Consider the following 23,700-nt stretch of genomic DNA (forward strand, 5'->3'; position numbering starts at 1 on the left):
GGAGACGACTATTTTTCCTGCTCTCAGCATTCCCTTGCTGCCTGTAGTTTGCTGTGTGGGTTGAGGCCCTGTTGTTTCTCCCCCACGTTATCATGTCTAGTGTTCTCATCCACCTCACATTTAGGCAGGCATATTGATGAGACTTTATGAATGTAGCTTCTGACGTAATCATTGTAGCTTTAATGCATTTGGGTTTCAAGTTTAAGTAGAATTAATGGATAAAACTGCAAAATACAAGAAAAAATTTTTATACAATTTTAATTGGGATACAACTATTATACCAACACATAATATACATAATAAATATAAAGTGTACAAAATCACACTTGATATTCTGCAGCATGCCTGTTTTTAGTATGTTTTAGTATTGTGCAGGCAGTGCTACAATATAAGTTTTGAATGTTGTCATGCCATAGGACTCAGGCCTCTTCCCTCCCCATGGCTCCTGGCAACCATGCTGTTAAAAAGTTAGGAAACCCTGCTGGCTGACATCTGCAGGGTTTGAAACCTGCGTGCACCGACCTTGGAAAGTGCAGTGCCCCTGCTGCTTCGGAAGAGCTCGGTGAAGTGTGAACGCAGGGATGCATTATGACCCAACAGTTCAACTTCTAAGAGTATATCCAAGAGAAACAGGGTGTATGTTGACACAAAAACCTGTACACGAGCGCTTCATGAAATAGTTGAAAGATAGAAAAAAACCCCAAGTTTCTATCAATTAAATACAATGTGTTTATAAAATAGAATGGTATTCCTCTATAAAAAAAAAAAAAACAAACCGGGGTTGGGGATTTAGCTCAGTGGTAGAGCGCTTGCCTAGGAAGCACAAGGCCCTGGGTTTGGTCCCCAGCTCCGAAAAAAAAGAACCAAAAAAAAACAAAAAAACAAAAAAAAACCAACAGCAACAGCATTCAGCCAAGTGTGGTGGCTCAGGCGCCATGATTCCAGTACCCAGGGACAGAGGCAGGCAGGTCTGTGAGTTCCAGGGCTACACGGTGAGCCCCTGTCTCAACCCTTCCTCACACACACAAAGAGACTAAAGAAATACAGGTCCACAACATAGGTAGATCTTGATGTTATTTTGAACCCAAATGGTTAGACATGCATTTCCATTCATACGAAATGTCCAGGGTAGGTACAGGGACACTTGACTTTTTCCCTCATTTTGAAGGGTGCCTAGGTTTTTCATTTGTTTGATTTTTGTTTGTTTGTTTGCTTGGTAGTCTCACGTAACCCATGCTGGCCTTGATTCATCCCAGGTGAGGATGATCTTGAAACTCCGCTCTGATGTATGTGCTGCCGATCACAGGCCTCAGGCACGCTAGGCATTTACCACAGAGGTACGACTCAGCCCTGGGTTGGCGGTTTTTTTGAAGCAGAGTCTCGAAGTACAGTATTCTGAAGCATCAAAGGTCATTAGTTTTTTTTTTTCTTTCTTTCTTTGAGTTTTCTCGCTTTGAGACAGAGCCTCATGTCACCCGGGTTGGCCTCAAACACACTTGAACTTCTGTTCTTTTTGCCTCTATGTCATGAATGCTAGGACTGTAAGCACATGCCACCATTCTCGGTGGGTATAATGTTTAAAACTGCTGAGAGATAATCAAGTTAAGACTGACCCTCCCTCTCTTCGGCTCCCAAAAGGTGTGTATGTAGTGAATAGAATTTTCTCTATAAACGTAACGTCATCTGTAGATGACAGTTTGTACTATCTGACTTGGCACTTCTTTTCCTGCCTTGGAGACTATCCTCATTCTTGAAGGGATGGTGACCATTGATCACAAAGGCATTGACTTTAAACCATTATTTTAAACCACTTCTTGTTAAATCTTTATGTCTGAATGGGACCTCAGTCTCCTTGTCCCTTGCCGTATAATATCCCCAAAGCAGAATCCACTGTTTTGGGTTCTGAGAACTCCCACTGGGCTTATGCTCTCAGGAGAACTTTCTCTCCTTAAACTATTGTAGCTGTTTGACTAGCAGGCTAGCCTGGTCTACAAAATGAGTTCCAGGACAGCCAGGGCCAGGGCTATTACACCAAGAAACCCTGTCTCAGAAAACTCTTGCAGCTGGAAGGTCTCACCCTCCCCTTCTTTCTCTTTGAGATTTTTACAGACTTCTGGTGTCTTATTTAAATAAGAATGAATACACACACACACACACACACACACACACACACAATTTTAATTTATTATTGCGTATGTGCTGAGGTTCAGGAACTGTCACTCATACCATACACTGATCTCAGTTAAGCAAGAATAGTTATGAACATTCAGGACTCAGGAGCCTAACTGCGGTACAAGTCTGCTCTCAGGGCAGGTTTTTTAGAGGAAAAACCAGGTTCGAAAGTTTAAAGGGCAAGGAAGGGAACCACTGGCTTACTAGGCAAAGGATTATCAGCTAACCTTTAAGCTGATGGTTCTGAGTATTACCATACTGGGGGGGGTGGATGGGTGGCGAACGGGAATTTCAGCACATTGAGATAACAGAGCTTTTTGACTTATTAGCAGCATTCTTCAGTGTCAGCCACAAAACCATCGTGAGCTCATACATAGGTGCTGGAAGGGCTGCCCGGTGGTCAGCTCTGACTCAAGCCATTTCAGACATAACAGTTCATATTGACCTTCGATTTGATGAGCCCTGTGTAAAGCTTTGTGGAGTGTTTTAAGATTAGCAAACCTCATAGAGTACATTCAGGACAAAACAGGGTGTGTGGTCAGCATGTCCTTGAGTCAAGTCACTTCGCTGTGTCAATGACTGGCAGGCAGGCTACAGCACCAATAGGAAATAGCTGGCAGGAGTTCGACAAAATGGCTACAGCTATTGGGGGGTGGGTGGGCCTGTGTCAGACCATAGCAGTATGTTCATGCCATCAGTGAAGAAAGTGCTGTCACCATCAGCTTGAATTACTAGGGTCTGGCAAAGCTCAATACATACAAACCTACGGCATTGAGTCAAATGCAGCAGAGCTGAGAGCTGACAGTTAGCCCGGGGACATGCCAGGTCTCCACTGTCCAACGGTCACATGGACTAGCACACAGGTACACGAAGAACCTCTGGGTCCTGGGAAGTCATGCTCACTCTTCCTGGAATATGCTGTTTCCCAGGGGCCAGAAAGCTGAGACTACTCAGGTCTAGCCATGGTTCTCAACCTTCTTGGTGCTCTAATAGAGGTCCTCATGTGGTGGCCCCCAAACATAAAATCACTTCTGCTCTGCTACTTCATAACTGTAATCTTACTACTGTATGGTCTTTGTAATGCAAATATGTGTTTTCTGATGGCCTTAGGGAGCCCCTGTGAATGAGTCATTTAATACCCCCCCTGCCCCTCTAAAGAGGCTGCAACCCGAGGGTTGAGAATCATTGTTCTAGATACTAAAAACTTAGTCTTAGAGAGCCGAGTGTGATGGCAATCCCCTCCCTAACCCAATGGGGTTTCTGGGTAACAGCCCTGGCAGGCCTGGAATTTGTTTGGTAGATCAGGCTGTCCTGAAACTTAACGAAACCTACCTGCCTCTGAAATGAGGGTTTTAAAAGCATGTACTTCTTCATCCCTATCAAAGCATCAGATATCTTTAATCCTAGCATTTAATGGACACAGGATCGGGAGTTTAAAGCCAGTCTCATCTAAACAGCAAGTTTGAGGACATTTAGTGCCAAGCGTGAGCATCCTACTCTGTGTCTGAGAGGATCACATCTCTTGTTCTAGGTAAGAACCTCAGCGCAGACAATGAGCTGGCAGAATTGATTTGGGAGTTCACAGAAGTACTGGGGGAGACTTGTTGGAATATGGAGCTCATAGAGATTGTAAACCCCCACAGCCCTTTCTTTCCTACAGAATTCTAAAAGTAGTAAAGGTAAAATCTTAAGAAAGAGCAAAGCAAACACACACACCTCCGCCCCCACCGAACAAATCCCAAACCCTACACCGTCCATCTTGAGGTCATGACACCCTTTCTACTCTGGAGACTTGCAAACCTCTCTGGACTATTTGCTTTCAACCAGGCGTGAGACCGCACTCAGGAGCTTTCTGTCCCCGAGAAGTAGGGCATTCCAGGAAAAGGAGTAAGCATGAGTTCCCAGGGCTGAGCTAACAGTTCATGTACCTGTGTGCTGGGCCCATGTGGCCACCATGTGACAGAGACCTGGCATGTCCCCTGGCTAGCAGCCAGCTGATGCCGTGTTTGATTCAACGCCAGCTTCTTGGTTTCCTGCTGCCAGAGTTTAACCTCAAGTTACCCTTAGGAAGGGTAGACAGGTTACTGGGGTATGGGTCAACCCTTGTAATTTCTAATATTTTTCCCTCTCAATCTCAATTCTGTCTATAATCCCACAAAAAGTGAGGACATTGTTGGGACTTCCAGGCCTACTAAGGCTCTACTGTGATCTGTCTCAGAGAAACAGCTTCAAGACAAAGAAGCCATGACTGTACCTCATCTGTAGAGTGCTTGCCCAACAACATGTGGGAATCCCCAAGCTCCATCCCCAGCTGTGTGTTTGCGATAGGTAGGATGACCACAGCCGAAAGCTCCCAGACAGCACAGCCAGATCCACTTTTATTAGGAACAAATGCAATCTCAAATCAGTACAATTAGGCTTCAAGAGTTGATATTAATTAAAAATCATCCAAATTACACTTGGGTCACAAATAACCGCCCCACATAAAAAAAAGGAGAAAATCTCATTCAGGCCAGGAAAAGGTTTCATGAATAGTTTTCATGGCAGTGAGTAGGTAGGCTTGCACTTTGGTTGGTCATAGTTGTAGATCTCTGGGAAGGGCAATGTAGACTAAAGATGGTCTTTAGAACACATCTAGCTCTTTACAAGTCTGCAGGAGAACCTCTGCCACGCATCTCCAAACACTTGCTTAAAAAAAGAAAAGGCTCTAATCACCTCAGAACTGCCCTTGAGGTAGGTCAGTATTAGGAGCCTGTTTTATCAGGACTCGCCCAGAGTGAGAGTTTCAGTGTGTCCTCCTGAGCTGATGTTCTGGACACTTAATACATGATGTTGAGATGTGAGACTGTCAGATACTTAGCCCAGGAGGTTCTTGGGATGATTAAAGACCTCATCTCTTGGGTGGGTTTGTTACAAAAGAAAGGATAACATAGCAAGTCAGTGGCGAAGAGAGAGGCCTTGGCTTAAACCACCAGCAGATGGTGGCTTTGCTAACTTTTCACGCCGCCTCACTGGACCTACAGTTTCAGAGATTACACCCAGAGATTAGCAGCCCAGGGAGAAAACTCCCCTGAGTACTACTGTCATGTAGAACGTGTCTAATTAACAATAGTAATGAGGACAATACAATCAAATACATTCAAATTACTTCCCACCAAATTTGAGCATTTACTAAAAACAAATTTTCCCAAAATGAAGCCCATAAAAGATTTCTGCAAATCACTGTACTGATGATCCTCCAGCCAGCCTCTTGTCTATACCTGCTCCATCTACAGGATCTCAGGGTTAAGGGAAGGAGTGAGGCTGGGCTAACAGGCACTGTAGATTAGGAAAGCGATAAGGCACCCAACGTGATTAGTACATTCATGTGGAAACTGTTACAAATCCACCTCTGAGAGGATCTGAAAGAGTGTCCTTTGCTTAAAGACACCAGGACCTCAGCCTGAAGTCTCTATGTAGCTTTGCTTTGGAACATGGGCTGCATCAGATCCAGGGAATAAGATCAGAAGAGAAAGAAAGCTGATTTCATTGTTCATCTTATAAATCAGGCATCTGTGACCTGGAAAAATAAAACCACCCCGAAGGCATTTCCAGAGGTTTCCAGGTCATCAGATCTACAGTGATTTTCTACTAGATTTTCTACTTCAACAAAACAGCTCAGAGCATGTGTTCAATTAACACAGAAAGAAAGGCTCTGATCTTACAAGTAAACTGAGCATTTGGCACTGTACGCAGTCAGTCCTAAAAGCCAGGCTCTGGATTGGGCTACAGGGACAGTAAAGGTGGATGGTTCTAAAATACTGATGTGATGTTTTCTTCTAGACTTTTCTATACCACTGTTTGCCCTGGGCTGTGTGATAGAGTGTTAGTTCACGGTACCTTAGATACCAGGTTTCAGTCGAAGCTTTTCCTTATACACTGGCTTCAGGAAGCAGACCCTCTTCCCGAAGCGAGGTCCTGAGCACTTGCCCATGCCTCTGGTGTTTTAACAGATAAATAGGGAACTTCTTCCTTTCAGAAGTACTATACCACTCCTTGCCTGCCTTGATCAGCCAGAGCCACCTTGCAAAGCAGACAGGAAGAAGTGAACATGCTGTCTACTCTGACTCACACAGAGACAGCCTCACTGAGAAAACACAGCATTTGGCTGAGCTGTTAACTCACAAGCCAGAGAGACTCTCTGAACCAAGATGTTGCTAGAGGGTGTACCAAGCTTTTCTGAAATTACTGTGGCAGAGGCACATAGGGGTGGAGGTAGGGAGGATCTGGAAGCCACAGAAAAGTGGCACCTGGCTCTGCTTCCTGAAGCTATCCAGCAGTTCCACACCCAAGGATACCAGGAGGAACGGGCCTGGACAGAGACAAGCCTAGGTGCTCCAGATACACTTGGGCAACTAGCTTCCTGTCCAGAGAAAGAAAAATGAATGCCAAAGAAAGAAGTGGCAGAAGAAATCAGGGTGGGTAGGAGCTGGCAGAAGAAATCAGGGTGGGTAGGCGCTCCTCAGGCAGTGCTGGGCAGGCCGGATGGCAACAAAGCAAAGAAGTCGGGGAAGGTTCAACACCACAAGAAGTCAGGTTTCTACTCAATCCGAGGAGGAAATTAAAACAATGGATGAAACCAGCACCCTCTAGATCCCTGGCAGATGTTCCCCAAGGGCTTCATTTAGAAATGTACCTCTTAGCATCTACTTACAGATGCTGCCTTTCAACCTCACTATTTCCTGCCCTGCCACGAAAGAAACTGGCAACCCAGGCAACACCTCTTGTCCTTCGAATTTTTTTCTTTAGCAACACTTTTTCTAAGTGAAATATTTTCATGTTCCATGTGCAGATTTTGCTTATATTTACATAGTTTTACACCACATTCCCTCCAAATGTCAGCTGTTTAGTTACTAGTTCTAGGCACATTTAACATTAAGACTTTTTCCATGAAGAAATCTTCAGTTACCAAAAGCTAACCCTTCCCCACTCTCCGTCCCTAGCACAGACCATGCATTTCCCATTCCCTTCACTCTGAAAATAATTTAATTATTCAAATCTCACTAATCTCTGTTGTTCAGAATATGGACTAGAAGGAGTCATGCTATGCAGAGAGGCCTGGGGTCTTTGGTAAGTAGGCCGTTAGATATGGCTACCTTTTCCTAGCTCTCTCCCATCCTTACTTACAAACCATTCCGTGCGTGCTAACTCTTCTCTCAAGGTGATCTACTTGCTACAATCAAGATAATTTCCCTATTCCCTCTGGCAAAACCTGTAGTGAAGTTCACCAGTGGGAACTTCCAGAAGGTTTTTGTTCTATCTCAAGTCTGAGCCAGCAATCTCAAAGTTCAGAACAAGGAAAGACATATCCAGGAGGAAGGATCAGTATTTCAGAAAGCAGAAAGGTTGCCTGGGCTTTGGAAGGTGGACACAGGCCAGTGGCTGGTCAGCTATTTGCCTGAAGATGGTGATGACAGAGGAAGGAACGAAGCTAGATGCAGTGCAAACAGGGAAAGAGCACCATGCTTGCCCTAGCATCAAAACAGCATGTTCCTTGGCTTTAATACTCTTTGTATAGAATGTTCAAATTCATCGTTATTATTTAAAGCTGATGTGCACAATTGTATATGCATTTATCATGTATGCTTAGAAATATATATGTATTGTGGCATGGTTAATCCTGGCTAATTAAAATATGCATTACCTCAAAACATGATCAAAGCTTTCTCATAATACTGTACCGGAATAGTTTAAATGCATCATTAACATTCCGATAGCATTATCCAGTAGTTAATCAACAGAATATTAAATCTCTGCCCAGAAAACTTTTGGAACAGGAACTCAGAAGCCCAGAACTCAGCTACTCTTGTGGCTCCCATCTCCAGTTCTCTTAATCCTGGCTAAGACAGCGGCCTTAGAAACTTTCTTCCGGTCGTAAGCCAGGCCCAGGGCAGCCATGCAGTCGATGAAGAACGTGGTGAAGTTGATGTGCCAGCGATACTCACTGGCAGAGTAGTCGTAGGGGAAGGCGTGATGGTAGTTGTGGAAGCCCTCACCTGCAACAGAAGCAAGGAGAGCGGTTAGGGGCTCAGCGATTGTGGCTTCCTCCTCTGCACACTTCTTAGCTGTTGTGTACCTCAAACCTTGAAGAATCCCGATGTTGGGGTGAATAGATGAACCCCCAGTCTTGTATTCTAAAGCAAATAGATGCCCCTCAGAGGCATCTCAGGAAACCAGTGACAGGTTCTGCTCACACATGCCTGCCTGGGGGCCTTTGTCAGAGGGAGTTTGTATCCTAAGAGGATGGGAGAGAAGCTGGGTCTTCAATCTATAGGGTCTGAAGGGAAGTGGGTTGTATTCAGGAGGAGGCAAAGGAAGGCCTCTCTGTCCTCCAGCCACTCACTGCTGGCTCACCGCAGAGCTGAGTTTGACCCTGGGGTTCTGGAGATGCTGAGAAAAATGGAAGTACTTTGATATTCTCTATAACATCAAAGAATCTGACCATTCCTAAAAATGACATTTTGATAGAGGGAAAAAAACAAAAACCCTGGACTGAGGAGGGCTTCTGCAGAGGTGGGCAGCTCTTGGTGGGGCTCTTCTTTCTGAATGGATCCCAACACTAACGATACAGAACCCAAATGATCCAACGCCCTCTTCTGGCCCCCTCGGGCACTGCACACTCGTGGTGCCCAGACAAACATGCAGGCAAAATATCTCAACATATAATAAAATAGAACACATAAAAATACAATTTCGGGGTTGGGGATTTAGCCCAGTGGTAGAGCGCTTGCCAAGGCCCTGGGTTCGGTCCCCAGCTCTGAAAAAAAGAGAAAAAGAAAAAAGAAAAAAAGAAAAAAAGAAAAAAGAAAAAAAGAAAAAATACAATTTCAAGGAAAAAAATTTTTTTTTAACAATTGCTGGTTTTTACATGCTTTGGAAAGGACTTTCTGAGTGAGCCCTCCCCCACATTCCGGTCTGAACACTTAACATGAAAACAGACATCGTGGTGACAACAGAGAAAGAGAGTGGAGATCAATGAGAAGCAACTGTAGCAGCAAGAGACAGCCCAGAAATGCTCCAGGGACCGGAGACCAAGAGCACGTGACCCGAGGGAAGTAATACAAGAAGGCGCCGAGAGCGATAGGAAGCGGCCCATGGAGAGACCGGTAAGAGAGCCAACAGGTTTGGGGTGGCGAATAACAGCCAAACAAAGGAAGACATTGGCAGCCGCTTGGAACTGATGGTCACAAGGAAAGCTCACTGTACAGCAAGGCAGGACACACATGACTCAGATCATTCTATTTCCATGGACGTTATCAGATTTGGATAAAGCAGGGTCGATTTCAGCACCATTCAGAAGTCGCAGCATACAGATTGGCAACAGGTGCCAGAGAAGGGTTGAAATCATAGGATCCAAATAGAAAAAGGGCAGGGCTTTAAATAGAGTTAAAAGCGCTCGCGGAATGACAGGCACGTTCTATGAGCAAAGAAAGGGGTCTCTGGGTCGCCAGCAGATGATCCTCACAGGGATCCTAAGAATCTAGTCATTTTGGAAAGTAGCAAGGGGGAGCGCAGAGAACTATGGCAGAACTGCCCTCCTTGATCTGCAGTCGGACGCCGGACCTGGTGACAGCAGATCGCACAGAAGGAACAGACAAAGGCTCCTTCAGGGATGATGGAGGGAGGAAAGAGCCTGCCTTGCCACTGACATCACCACAAGACAGTGCATGGCCCACATGTGTCAAAGAACAGGGGACAGTGGGGTAGAGCGATAATTACAACGAGAGCCACAACCTGAAGGTTACTGACTAAATTATGCTCTTACAGGTAACACAGCGAGGTGGTTTACATGGGACCACCAGGCAAGAGGCTATCCCAATGACTGTGATGTGCTTAACGCATATCCTGGGCTACGCAGAACTACGGACCTGCTGGGCGACTTAGAGACTCATTACAGGCACTGCTTTACAACCTATAAACCTTCCTCCCTTTTCCTTTTTACATTAAGAGCTGTTGCTTGCTGGGCTCTCACAAGGGTTCCCGATATACTCTCCCCAACCCCCTCAGTTTTATGGTGGAAAAAACAAACTACGTAGAGTTCATAAAACAGGTCCTTCTGGTTCCTCTGGCTCCTAGACAAACACCACAACCAACAGGCCCCCAGATACAGTCGTGCTGGGGACTAGTGACTTACCCACTGCACCCAGGGAAACCAGGATGTTCTCCCGAGATTGAATGTTCTTGTCGTAGGGGCGATACCCATAGAGGTGGGCGGCGCTGTTCACCAGCCAGGTGGCGTTGAGCACCAGAGTGTATCTCAAGAAGGTGCTGACGAACAGGCTGTGCAGGAAAGTTTCGCCCCAGCAGTACCAGGGCACCAGTGTGGGCAGGATGAAGCACATGAGCAGGAGGCCAGGCTTGTAGTACCTACGTGGGGAGATGACAGGCTGAGTCCGGAGAGAGGACTCTCAAACGTACACGAACTGTCCTTCCTAATTAGGCAGCATTGTGTCACTTTAAAGGATGGGACAGATCATCAGCTAGAGGAAAGGTGGTACAAAGTCTTAAGCACAGTGTTCTCTTCTTTCAGATGCAATACACGAATGCGTCAATAGTCTTCTAGTGTCCTACCGGGTACGGTTTGTCTCCTGTCACTTCTATTCCTGACTACAAATCCATTCCTTTTTCCTCCCACAGGAACATAAGGTCCTGCTCATCAAACCGATCAGAATCAAACCATAACCTCTTCAGCCAATTCTGCTCTCTAGGTTGTTCTCCACCAGCCTTTGAGCTCCTTCTTGCCCGTTGAGGTTTTTGGCAGAGTATGGCAAGTGTCGTGCCTTCATTTCCTGCCACCCCGTAGGTCTCTGGTCTGCTTTTCCCCCAGGAAGACGTGTCAAATGTCCTAGGTCATTTGTAGGTCTCTGTTGCTTTAGAGGCCCCAACCTACTCTTCATTCCCTACAAACCAGGCTGTTGACATCCCTCAGAGGTTGTATTACTGATACCCTTAGCATAGTTTCTGTCCATCTGCTCACTACTTCCCTAGCTGAACCTCCTGGTGGTCTAACCTGCGACTCTGGCCACTACCTCCCTAGATCCATGACTACTTTCACCTGTGTTGAAAGTGGGTCCTTTGGAGCCCACCTAGGCCCCACACTGCCAGAGAATGCTTCAGGGGTTCCCTGAAACAGATTGAGTCAATACTGACTCTGTGTTTGTCTTTGCAGCCCAGCTCCCATCACATGATACATCTCCTAGAGAAGGACTATAGCTCAGGAGGAGCCTATCTTGGCATTCTGTTGCAGTCCCTGCCAGAGCCTGTCTTTGGCTGGATCCTGATGCTACTTCACTAGCATCCACTGAGCTGTATTTCCTCCTTGTTAATCACAGTAAACACTGCACCATCCTGCTTTATGTGGTGATAATTGAGGCTCATTCCTTCAACCTCAAATACACTGAAATTCTTTGAAGGTAACCACTCAGCCATGCATACCAGACCAGAACCAATGTTATAGTTAATTGGTTTTACCAAGATGGCTCAGGCAGAAACAGAGCAATAATTTATGGCTGGGAGCCATCAGGACATTGGACATGATGATTTTGAACGTATCGATCCAGTAAATCACACAGTTATTGTTTTATAGGCCCTAAGAGAAAAGGTGGGGTCCCTAAGCCCCAGTTTCCACCCCCATCCCCCTACACGCACCTCCTCTGGAACATCACCAGCTTCTCAGCTTTCAGGTCAGACATGTCCAGCCTTCCGCCCTTCTCTTTGACCGCCGGGTGTTTGCGCACAAGCAGCCAACCCACGTGAGAGAAGAAAAAGCCACGGCGGGAATTGTGAGGGTCGGCATGTGTCTCTGAGAACTTGTGGTGGGCGCGGTGATCCCGGGCCCATTCGTACACATCGTTCTGGAAACGGGAGAGAGGAACCCAGTGTTGAGAAGAGGTGTCCTCCTGGGGGAAGTCAGTGGCCTGGGATCTTCCTGGGCCTAAGAGAACTCAAAGCCCATAGGGCTGTGACTCCGAAGGAGAACCTAGGGGGCTGCTCTTCTGCACATTCGTCCCCGAAGCTCCCTGGGCAAAGCCCCAGAGCACACTGAAGGTTGTGTGTGTGTGAGGGGGCGGGGGGAACATCACGGCACTCACAAAGAACTCTGCAGTTCTTGAAGAAAGGAGTGTGAGAACCCGGGGACAGAGATCCTCAGGCAGGTGGCCTTGGATCCCAGGGAGACCTGGAAGAGGCAGGGAGTGACGCCTAGATGCGTTCACAGGTGACAGCCCACCCGACCTAATTTTAAGCTATCACATAACTAGTGAGCATGAGCGCATTTCCATAGGACCTCTGAGCTCATCTGGGGCACATGGGAAACACTTCACAGACTGTCAATAAACGGGAAATGGTTTAGCTCCCGGTTTTTCTCTTGTAAGAAGGGAAGTCTCAAGTCATCCAGGGCCCACTGTTTCAGCCAACAGCTAAAGTCTTCCTCCAACGCTCCTCATTTCTACTGTGAGTCCACTTTTACACCTGACCTAGCCTGGTCGGCCTCAGATAGCACAAGGTTCACCAGTCCAACCTTTCAGAGTCCGGTAAGGGGTGATATGCAGAAGCCAGCCTGATCTACATAGTGAGTTCCAGGCCAGCCATGGCCACTCAGTGAGATCTTATCTCAAAGAACAAAAACTAGGGTGATAGTGGTTAATCCGCCAATGTGTTTATGAGGACTTAATGGGTTAACTTATGCCAAGGGTTTAGCAAGCGTCTGCCAGGCACAAGCCAGTGCTATTGAGTTTCCAGTTCTGTGACTTAACACCATTAGTCCCATTGGGGTGACATCCCAGGATAGTCACAGTAAAGTATGAGTTGACTCTCCAGTCAGAAGAGTCCAGGAAACCAGGGTCAGTGCATGGATTATGCAGCAGGGCCCTTTAGGCAAACATACTGTGTGATACCACATGAGTCCTGAACCTGTTGTACTTGAGGTGACTCCAGGAAAACCAAACAAGGCAGTCAATGGTGGTCCTTACAATTCCTCTCTAGATGCTGATCCCCCACAGCCCCCTCAGATCATCCATTGGATGAAGACACCACCACAGCACCAGCCTCTTACCTGGAACGCCATGGTGTTGGCAATGATGAGGAAGATCCTCAGGGGCAGCCGAGCCTTGTAAGTCCTGTGGCTCCACAGGCGATGAGCCCCGGCTGTGATGCCCAGGGCACTGATTAGGTAGTACAATATCCCTGCAAGACAAGACAGTGGGGAGCTCATCAACAGGCAAATTTCAACAGTGCCAGTTGCCAAGGCGTCTTCCCCGATGCCAGTGTTCCTTGGGTTTAGGGTGAGGATCTGTTTTTCACAGAACTGTAAGTATCCCTTGGTCTCTCGGGCCTAGTAGCTTTTGCCCCCCCCAAATGGGCAGAGTTGTAAACTCTTCTAGCAGAGCCCAGGGCCACAAACAGGAGCCTTGTGAAAAATAGCAGATACATCAATCGGAACATCGACCAGTTAGAGAACCCCTGAGTTGTAGGGGACATTCAAGGGATACAGCGGATACAGTCACATTCGAATACTCCAGAAGGGACTGTGGCCCATATCAGTCAATCAGCCCTGAAGAGTCATGCTTATAGTGTCCTAAGTGACCTTAAGATTCTCATACTCAGGCTGGAGAGATGGCTCAGCGGTTAAGAGCACCAACTACCCTTCCAGAGGTCCTGGGTTCAATTCCCAGCAACCACATGGTGGCTCACAGCCATCTGTAATGAAATCTGGTACCCTTTTCTGGTTATCTGAAGACAGCTAAAGTGTACTCATACACACAAAATAGATAAGTAATTTTAAAAAAGATTCTCAGACTCACCACTCACTTTAAACAGAGTGTCATTAATACTACTTCACTTCACCTTTAACCCCAGAACTTTGGACAGCAGAGAAAAATCTGAATTCAAGGCCAGCCCTGGTCTACAGAGTTCTAGAACATTAAGGGCTACACAGAGAAACCCCGTCTCAAAAACAATCAAAACCAAAACCTCAACTTTACAATCGAGGAAGTAGATCTCAAGAGAGGTTAGGTCTGAACAGGGCTGTTCAATTCTCAAAATAGGTACCGACGTCGGAACCTTTCCTGCTTCGTCATCCTCTAGGCATGCAGGGTGAGAAGGTACTAAATTCCATCTTGAATGGCTCTTCTCTGGCCAGCACTAGAATGCTGGGACAGAGGCCCTGGTAGCCACTGTTTTCATGCCTAAGGAGCCACAACAACAGCTGACCCTCAGAAGCCGTCAAGACTTTAGTTGCAGTCAAGAAGCACACATTGTATCTACGTCCTGTAGCAGAGACAGAAAACTCCTAAGCCAGCTTCCGTGCACCCCCATTTTCCTCTCACGGAATCCTTGTGAGCCAGAGTCAGTGTCTGACATCCTAAGTAAATTCTAGCCACATTCTCTCAGAGCTGAGATTGAAGCACCGGATGTCTGCTACCGATGTCATGGGGCAATTTGACTGTCTTATGTACCAGATCTGACCACACTGTACCAGAGAGCCCCAGAGAACCACTAGCAATCAATGGGAGGAAAGAAAAGGGTTGGGGCAACAAAGAAGCCCTCAACTTTACACCAAGGAAGCATCTGTGTTGGTTTCAGGCTGTAGATGACCCAGGCATAGGCTAGACCATATATGATACCATGACAACAGGGGACTTGGGACAAGTACACAGGCACACTGGGATATTCTACCTAAACCTCAGTGTTCCCCACTCCTCCCTCATCTATTGTGTCTACATGTTGGTAAAGGAACAACTTAAGAGTTATTTTAAGAATCAGGCTGGATCTGGGTGTGGTGGCCTTTAATCCCAGCACTTGGGAGGCAGAGGCAGTCAGATCTCTGTGAGTTCAAGGCCAGCCTGGTCTACAGTGAGACCTTGTCTCAAAAAAAGGGGGTAGATGGGAGAAGCAGGCTGGAGATTCTTTAGTTTTGAGTGTTATCAGAGATCTCTTCAGAACGGGGTTCTTTTGCAGAGTTAACAAAGAGAATGGAAAGGCTCTGGAAATAGTTTCCTCAAGAGAAAGGCTAGGAAGTAGCACAACTGGCCTAACAGAACCTCACCAACCCCAACAAAGCACGGTTCCTCTACTCGTTAATTGGAAAAAACAGTGGATCCTCTCAGATCTAGGTCATCTGGACAACTTCTAAGATGACACTTCAAGGACCAAATCTAACTACTTAGAAGGCCCAAGAGGCACGAGGCAGAAGAGCCAATACCAATCTAACCATCCCTTTCACAATCTTACCCTTGGAGAGAGCAGCCACAAAGTACCTAGAGCTAATACTGCTCCAGAGAAACCCCCGCTGTCATCCAGAGAGGGAACCCTTCAGAGAGGCCTTATTTCATTCTTTTAACATCTGGTTGATTAGCAGGTGCTGCACCCTGGGGAATGACCCAGAGCAGAGGCGCACACCTATAGCCTAGGTGGGGTAGAAGCCTGTATCACCCTTCCTTAAGGCAAACTAGCTAGGCAGGGGTTGAAGTCAGAATAGTTGTGTAAATAACGGCCTTTTCTTCTTTTCTTTTGAGGGACTGCTCTGGTACAATTAGATTATCAAGAAAAGGTTAGGGAAACCTGGACACAGACGGGACACTGTCCATTGCAAGACCCCCTTCATTAGAAAGGTGGGAGAACTTGAAGACGCTCCCTGACCCAGAATGAAGGAAGGTGCTTACCCCAGAGCAAGGTGTAGACCTTGGAGGAGGGGACTAGTGTGATCCCATACAGGGCTCCCACGTGCAGCAGGGCCATGAGGATGATGTTCCTCCAGACGTACTCCAGCTTGGGCGGGGGCCCCTCCTCATCCTGGTAGCTGGGGTCGTGGATATCTTCTCTCATTTCAGGACGGATGTCTTCTTCCAGGTAGAGGGGCACCTTCTTCACCTTCTCTCGTCCATTCTGCAGGTTTCCGGAAGGAGGCTCTGTGATGGTAGTGGTGGTCGTGTAGGAACTGGAGATCTGCAAGGAAAGGGTCATTTGGGGGAGGCGGATCTGTGCGGGGCACTGTGTGAGCGGTTGGTGTACCATGTTCCTCACACTAGTGCAGGTGAAAGGCACAGCAGAAGCACAACAGATCCTGCCCCAGAGCTCAGGGAAAAAGGTACTCTGAGATAAATCAGAAGTTTCCAGAAACCGTACACATTTGTTGAGGGTGTATGTGTGTGAAAGACAAGTAGGAAAGAAGAGTGAAACATTCACACCGCTAGTAACACACGAAGGCATCCCTGCATGAGTATACAAGTTTCAGCAGGACGAGCTTTCCTTTAAAGCTGCGGTTCTCAACCTGTGGCTCACGTTCGACCCCTCTGGGGGCTCAAACGACCAAAAGGGATCGCCCAAGACCATCAGCAAACAGATATTTACGTTACGATTCATAACAGTACCAAAATTACAGTTATGAAGTAGCAACGAAAATAATCTTATGGTTGGGGGTCACCACAGCGTGAAGAACTGTATTAAAGGATCGCAGCATCAGGAACTTTGAGAACTGCTGCTTTAAAGCTAAAGACACGAAAGTTGGGACTCAACTGCCCAAATTACAATCCACACCTCCCAATCAACTGGTCGCGTTAGAATTCGAGGAAGCTGTGTAGTCCGGAGAACTATCAACTTGTTCCTCCGGGGACCAGTCACCTAGCAGTGTAGCCGGCGCGCAGAGCGAGAGCCGCTCACCTCTTGGAGCATGTGGGCCGGCATCGTGGCTGTCGGTTGCTCGCCTCACTTTCCCAGCGCTGAGACCAAGCGTGGCAGAGCGGCGCTTGGAAACCTGCCCTCCTGTCTCACCGGATGGGTGTTCAGCCCGGTCTGGCTGTGCGTAGATCTCCCTGGGCTGCGAATTTAAAGGGTAGAGCAGGCGATGGGATGACCGTGCTCAGTATTTCCTCAGACCCCTTTTATCTGTTGCCAGCAAAGGGTAAAGAGCGCAGAGATAGCTAGCCAAGGAAGCCAGGCGTGGAGATGAGGGAGGGAGGGAGGGAGGGACTAAGAAGGGGAAAGAAAGCCAAGTAGATTCCGGAGTAGACCTCCGAGGCGCCGGGATGCTGAAGGCATCAACACCGCACGGCTCCAACCCCCTGCCTGAGGGTAAATGCTAATGCGCCTCCTGTGAAGCCTGTCTTGTCATTGGCCAAAGAGAATTTGGTGCCACCTTGTCCAGCCTTTTCCATTGGCTAGGCGCAATCTGCTGTTCCCTCTGCCACTAGCTCCTCGCACTCTCCTCCCCTCTTTTTCTCCTTATCCTCTTTGCTGTGGGCTGATGGATGACTTTTCTTTAAGAGGAGGATAACGTGGTCCCTTGTAGGGGTTGTGTACAAGCCTAGGACTCTCTTCTGGCGCTTAATGAATGGTTCACTGGGGAAACTGCATCGGGAAAAGTGAGGAAGACACTGGCCATCGCCATTCATAACTCTAACTTCACATCCACCCCCACTTCCAGGCACCTACAAAGAGAAAACCTGGACACTAGGACATGAGGGTGCTATCAGTCTCTGATATCTAGTGCCCAGGGCTCTGACACAGGAAAACAATGTTTGTCCCGTCGCTGCCGAGTGCAAGGAGCTCACATGCTGAGTTACAACTGCGTTTGCTCATTGGTCTCAATCTGAGGGAACCGCCTCTGCCGGGAGCCAGAGTCCAATCCTATCCCCACTTCCCTGAGCGGGATGTTTGAGAGATCATCAGGCTGAAATTAGGGGATCTTCCAAGGAAAGGTACTAATCAAAGGACCTGCGTGTGCCTTAAGAATAGTAAACAGGTTCTTTGCCATCCCTAACAAGTTGTCACAGGAATATCAATTTGTTGAACCCACACTGACGCTGAGCAGTGGGTACTCCTTGGTATTTATTATTATTGGTTTCTTTTTAGATAGGGTTTCTGAAGCTCTGACTGTCCTAGAACTCACTATGTACACCAAGCTGACCTTGAGCTCCATAAACCTGTGTGCCTTTGAGTTCTGGGCGGGGCTCCTTGGTCTTTTAAAAAAGGAAGTGAGATTTAAGAGAGAGAGAGAGAGAGAGAGAGAGAGAGAGAGAGAGAGAGAGAGAGAGAGAGAGAGATGAGGTTACTGGTGGTGACACTTAGCAAGTTATGGTGGAGCTAAGAATAGAGTGTGGGATTAGTGGCTGCCTCAACAGTGCATCTTAAAAAAAATCCCAGCACTGGGAGGCAAAGGCAGGCAGTATCTCCCAGTTCTATGCAGCCTGGTTTACACAGGGAGTTCTTTTCTCTTCTTCTTTTCCCTCTCCCTCCCTCTTTTCTGTCAGTCAGTCAGTCAGTCAGTCAGTCTGTCTGTCTGTCTTCCTGTCTGTCTGTCTCCTTCCTTCCTTCCTTTCTGATATCTGTGACTTCTATGCAGCCTGGTCTACACAATGAGCTGAGTTTCCTTCGTTTTAAAATTAAATGAAGACAGGGTTTCTCTATGTAGCTCTCGCTGTCTCGAAATTTACTCCGGAGTCCAGGCTGACCTCGAGCTTTGTCTGTCTCTGCTGGGATAAAGGCCTGCGCCACTAAGCCCCGTTTACACAGTGGGTTGTAGGTCAGCCAGTGTTGCATGGGTCTGTTTGTCAGCAGCAACCAGGTTCCCCTGGTAATTCCCCCTAATTCCCCTTCTGCTGTCATCCACTAGGTCTGGGGACATTACCTGGACTAAACTGCTGTGACACACATTGCCAGCAAAGGTAAGGGCAGACCCAAGACAGCCTGCAGTGTAGCAGTCCAACATTTCCCTCTAAAATCAGGCCGCTGTGCTAGTGAGAAAGCTTTGGGGGCCCAGACGCAGTAGGCCCTGGTTTGTCCGTGATTGTATATGACTGTAACATGGCACCCACTATAAACCTCAGGATCTTCCATTTATTGGGCTTCGTTGAAGTAACAGGTGGCTACATGTTTGCTGGGAACTGATCTCCAGTTCCAAGCCAGAAGGATTAAGGACATTTAACTACTGAGCCATCCTTCCTCTTTACAATATGATTCACGACTCTCAGCTCGAGTACCTTTCAGCCCAGCACCCAGGGGGCAAAAGCTGATACATCTCTGAGTTCCAGGCCAGCCAGACTACATAGTGAGGTCCTTTCTCTAAATCAAATTTTAAAATTGTAATTCACGTATTTTCCTGTCGATGAAAGGGAAGCAGAAGGTAAGCGTGGAAGGTAGGGGGTGCCGTTAGGACTTCCCAGAGTTCTTAAATTCCAAGAGATTGAAAAGGGAACAAGAAAAAAGGTAAAAAAGGGGTCCCACTTAGACATTTTCAGTAAACACACAGACCTTAGACCTCAGCAAGAATCCACAGAAACGGAGGCTGCTCACTCGGTCCTCAACCAAGCTGGGTCCGCTATTCCAACCAGACTGTATGGATTGAGCGCAGGTCTAAGAATGTGGGCACATGCTTGGAGAGCACCAGAATCACTGCCATCTCTCTGGGTGCCTTTATCCCACAAAGCACCTGGCCAGCTGACTCTACCCACCCAGAGGGGTATTTTGAAGACGTGTTGGAGATCCATTGTCCCTCCTGACAAACACTCTTCAAAAATTGTCACTACCATTGCAATGGACTGACTGGTATGTAATCTAGAGTGCATGGTATGTCTGAGTCACACATCCCATCCTCTTTAATCAACATAAAAAAAAAAAAAACCCAAAGGCCCTCATTGACGGAGAAGAATTGCCTTCGACTGACCGTGTGAGACAATTTTCATTCTGTTCCTCTAACTAGGAACCTGGTTCCCTTTTGAGCAGAGATCACCTCTCACCAGAGGCTCTAGGCAGTAACAGAAGAACAGAATTGGCATTCTGACTTGGATTGTGTATTTGTTTCATCATAAAAGAGAAACATTTTCCAGCAGTTATGAAAAGAAGAAAATTATTAGACTCTTTAAAGGGTTTGTATAGATTGACGAAAACTCAAAATGATTAAAAATAAAGGTTTATGGCCATACCACCCTGAACACGCCTGATCTCGGCTGATCTCAGAAGCTAAGCAGGGTCAGGCCTGGTTAGTACTTAGATGGGAGACCGCCTGGGAATACTGGGTGCTATAGGCGTTTTTTAAAAAAGTACTGAATAAGAACTAGTGATAAAAGAATTATAAATAATCTACAAATAATTAACAAAGGTATGACTTTATTAACTATTAAAAAGGCATCAGTGAATGTAGTTTGTTACGACTAAAGACCTTACAGTATTCTACATTGGGGAAAATAAGCCAGGTTTTCTTTTTTATTTTGTTCTATTCTATCTATCTATCTATCTATCTATCTATCTATCTATCTATCTAGTATATTGCTACATAACTAGGCTGACCTTGAGCTCATAGAAATCTGTTTGCCTCTACCTCCTGAGTGTTGGGACTAGAAGTATGCCTCATACCTCTTTAAAGATTTATTTTTATTTTTAATTGTGGCATGTATGCACATGTGTGTGCATGTGCATGTGTGCGTGTGTGTGTGTGTGTGTGTGTGTGTGTGTGTGTGTGTGTGTATGTGCATGTGTGTGTGGAGGCTCACCTGTGGAAGTCAGAAGATAACTTCTGGGACAACTTGTGTGAGCTGGTTTTCTCTTTCTACCATGAGGGGCCTGGGAATCAATTTCATGTCACTAAGTTTAGCAGGAAATGTTATTACATCCTGAGCCTTCTTGCCATCAGAAAGATGTTTTATAAGTAATTTTTTTCTTCATGGTGCTAGAGAATTAAATCTAGGGCTTCTCCTATCCTACACAAGTGCCCTACCACTGAGCTACACCTCAGCCCATTGACCCATTTCTGGAATTGTCACACAAACACACACACACACACACACACACACACACACACACACACTCATGCACTCACACACACACTAAGCATTGCAGATCTACGTACTATGTGTGCCATAGCTATGCCAACGATATTTTATATTTGTTATTTATAATACTGATTTAGGGCTTGTTTTCAATATAAATAATATTGGGTTAGTAAATTAATTTATTCTGCCCACCAGCAGTTTTAAAACACTCAATTCAGGCCTAAAGATGGGGCTCAGCACAAAGCACTGGGCTTAGTAACCCCCCCACCACATAAACCAGACAGCATACACATACTTCACATGCATATATGTAATAAATTTAAATAACAACAGTATCTCTCTGAGCCAGGCACGGTAGTGCACCCCTGTAACTCCAGCACTTGGGAGTTAGCAACAGGAGGATCAGGAGTTCAAGGACAATTTCAGCTACACGAGGAGCCTGAGGCCAGCACAGTATGTAGAAGACCCTGTGACAAACAAAACAGTCTCTAATGATCCGAAAGTGTGTTCACCTTGTGGAGTTCCCAAGTAGGACACGGACATGTTTTTGTCTAATCTCAGTAAAGGAAGAACATATTGTAGAAAGGGAGGGGAAATAAGCCGTTTTGAAACTTACCAGATCCTAGCCTGACTTGGAAAAATTATTCTGTGAACTTTGATTTCCTCATCTGTTTGCAGGGTGGTAGTGAGCCAGGCCTGGAATCCCAGCGTTCGGGAGGCAGAGGCAGGTGGAGCTGTGAGTCTGGTCTCCAGAGTGCATACCAGGGACAGCCAGGGCGACACTGAGAAAGCCTCCCTGCCTTGGAAAAACAAAAACAAAACAAACAAAACAAACAAACAACAACAACAACAACAAACAACAAAGAACGATTCATTAAGAAAGGCTGCTTGGAGCCTTATTCATAATAGCCAGAAGCTGGAAAGAACCCAGATGCCCTTCAACAGAGGAATGGATACAGAAAATGTGGTACATCTACACAATGGAATGCTACTCAGCTATCAAAAACAATGCCTTTATGAAATTTATAGGCAAATGGATGGAACTGGAAAATATCATCCAAAATGAGGTAACCCAATCACAGAAAAACACACATGGTATGCACTCATTGATAAGTGGCTATTAGCCCAAATGCTTGAATTACCCTAGATGCACAGAACACATGAAACTCAAGACGGATGACCAAAATGCGAATGCTTCACCCCTTCTTTAAAAGGGGAACAAGAGTACCCTTGGCAGGGAATAGGGTAGAGGGCTCTGAGCTTAGCATATTACTGAAGGTATTGGATAGGGTATGAGGCCATACTTGTCTTTTGGTTTTTGTTTGTTAAGAGTTTATTTGTTTTTTATTTTATGGATATGGGTGTTTTGCCTGCATGCATATACGTGCAACATGTGTGTGCAGTGTAACCTTAGAGGTCAGAAAAGAGTACGAGATCCCCTGGAAGTGGAATTATTGACTACTGTGAGTGTCTGTGTGAATGCCGAGAACCAAACCCAGGACTTCCCAGTGCTCTTAACCATTGAGCCATCTCTTCAGCCTCAAGGTCTTACTGTAAGAAGCTAATTTGGAAAGAGGGGAGCTGGAGAGGTGGCTCAGTGGTTAAGAGCACTGGCTGCTCTTCCAGAGGACCTGAGTTCAAATCCCAGCAACCACATGGTAGCTCACAACCATCTGTAACTCCAATTCCAGGGGATCCAACACTCTTACACAGACACATGTGTAGATAAAATACCAATGCATGTGAATGAAAGGAAGGAGGAAGGGAGAGAGGGGGAGGGAGGGAAGGAAGGAAGGAAGAAAGGAAGGGTGAAGCTAATCATGGACCAGGCGTGGTGGTTCATGCTTTAGTCCCTGCACTCAGGGGGCAGAGTTTGAGGCCAGCCTGGTCTAGGATCTGCATAGTGAGACCCTGTAAAAGCTAATTCTGTTGTTCCAAACTACCCCAGGGATGTATGAGTGAGGACTTACACAGTTTAGGAAAGGTACTAGAGAGGATGTAGAGTGTGATTGGTCCCCTCTACCAGACAGCCTCCTCGGTCTAATGCTCACAGTGGAATATTACTTGGAAATGAAAAAGGAAAAGGAAGTAGATGCTATAGCACAGAGATAGAATGCCAAGTGAAAGAAGCCAGTTGTCAAAGACAGCACGCCACATGGCCTGTGGATGCAAATTGTCTTGAGTAGCTAAACCTCTCTTAATTTTCACTGTTGTAATTCTTAATTACATTTATTTACTTGTTTTTTCTTTCTTTTTTAAAAAAAGATTTATTTTATGTATATGAAACATATGCATAAAATCATATGTATACATTTATATGCTCATATGTATACAAGTATACTCTCTTCAGACACACCAGAAGAGGGCATCAGATCCCATTACAGATGGTTGTGAGCCACCATGTGGTTGCTGGGAATTGAACTCAGGACCTGTGGAAGAGCAGTCAGTGCTCTTAACTGCTGAGCCATCCCTCCAGCCTTCCTACGCATTTTCTTATATATTTATTTACGTGTGTGTGTGTGTGTGTGTGTGTGCGCGTGCGTGCGTGCGTGCATGCGTGTGCCCAGGGGCCATGGGTCACATGTGGAGGCTGAGGACACTCCTGGGCAGTCCGTTCATCTTTTTACCGTGTGAGTCCCAGGGACTGAACTCAGGTGGTCAGGATTGACAGCCAACGTCTTTACCCACTGAGTCACATCACTGGCCTTGTTATTATTACTTTTTT

The 23,700-nt window shown here is 46.4% G+C and overlaps 1 protein-coding gene and 1 pseudogene across 2 annotated transcripts; one reads left to right on the top strand and one right to left on the bottom strand.

Annotated features, from left to right (window-relative positions):
* Window positions 1-6,292: 6,292 nt before the first annotated feature.
* Window positions 6,293-17,274, bottom strand: LOC116891211 (acyl-CoA desaturase 1). 2 transcript variants are annotated; one of them, XM_032892046.1, is made up of 7 exons: window positions 17,220-17,274; window positions 16,870-17,026; window positions 15,873-16,155; window positions 13,265-13,395; window positions 11,860-12,065; window positions 10,346-10,578; window positions 6,293-8,207 (listed from the first exon to the last, which is right to left on the bottom strand). In XM_032892046.1, exons 2-7 carry the CDS (start codon window positions 16,891-16,893, stop codon window positions 8,008-8,010), a joined length of 1,077 nt encoding a protein of 358 aa, XP_032747937.1. In that variant the 5' UTR covers window positions 16,894-17,026; window positions 17,220-17,274; the 3' UTR covers window positions 6,293-8,007. The 2 variants fall into 2 exon arrangements, with proteins under 2 accessions (XP_032747937.1, XP_032747936.1); XM_032892045.1 differs by having other exon boundaries at window positions 16,870-17,266.
* A 2,841-nt stretch (window positions 17,275-20,115) lies between these two features.
* On the top strand, window positions 20,116-20,234 carry LOC116894824 (annotated as a pseudogene).
* Window positions 20,235-23,700: the final 3,466 nt, after the last annotated feature.

Source organism: Rattus rattus, chromosome 2 (genome assembly GCF_011064425.1).
Source record: "Rattus rattus isolate New Zealand chromosome 2, Rrattus_CSIRO_v1, whole genome shotgun sequence".
NCBI lineage: Eukaryota > Metazoa > Chordata > Mammalia > Rodentia > Muridae > Rattus > Rattus rattus.

Bases quoted from the DNA above. Each gene is read 5' to 3' on its own strand.
- LOC116891211 (XM_032892046.1), bottom strand. From the start codon at position 16,893: ATGCCGGCCCACATGCTCCAAGAG. The intron at 12,066-13,264 runs GTAAGAGGCTGG...TCCCGTTTCCAG, and splicing joins CCAACACCATGGCGTTCCAG to AACGATGTGTACGAATGGGC. The intron at 10,579-11,859 runs GTGCGTGTAGGG...CTCCCCACGTAG, and splicing joins CTGGTGATGTTCCAGAGGAG to GTACTACAAGCCTGGCCTCC.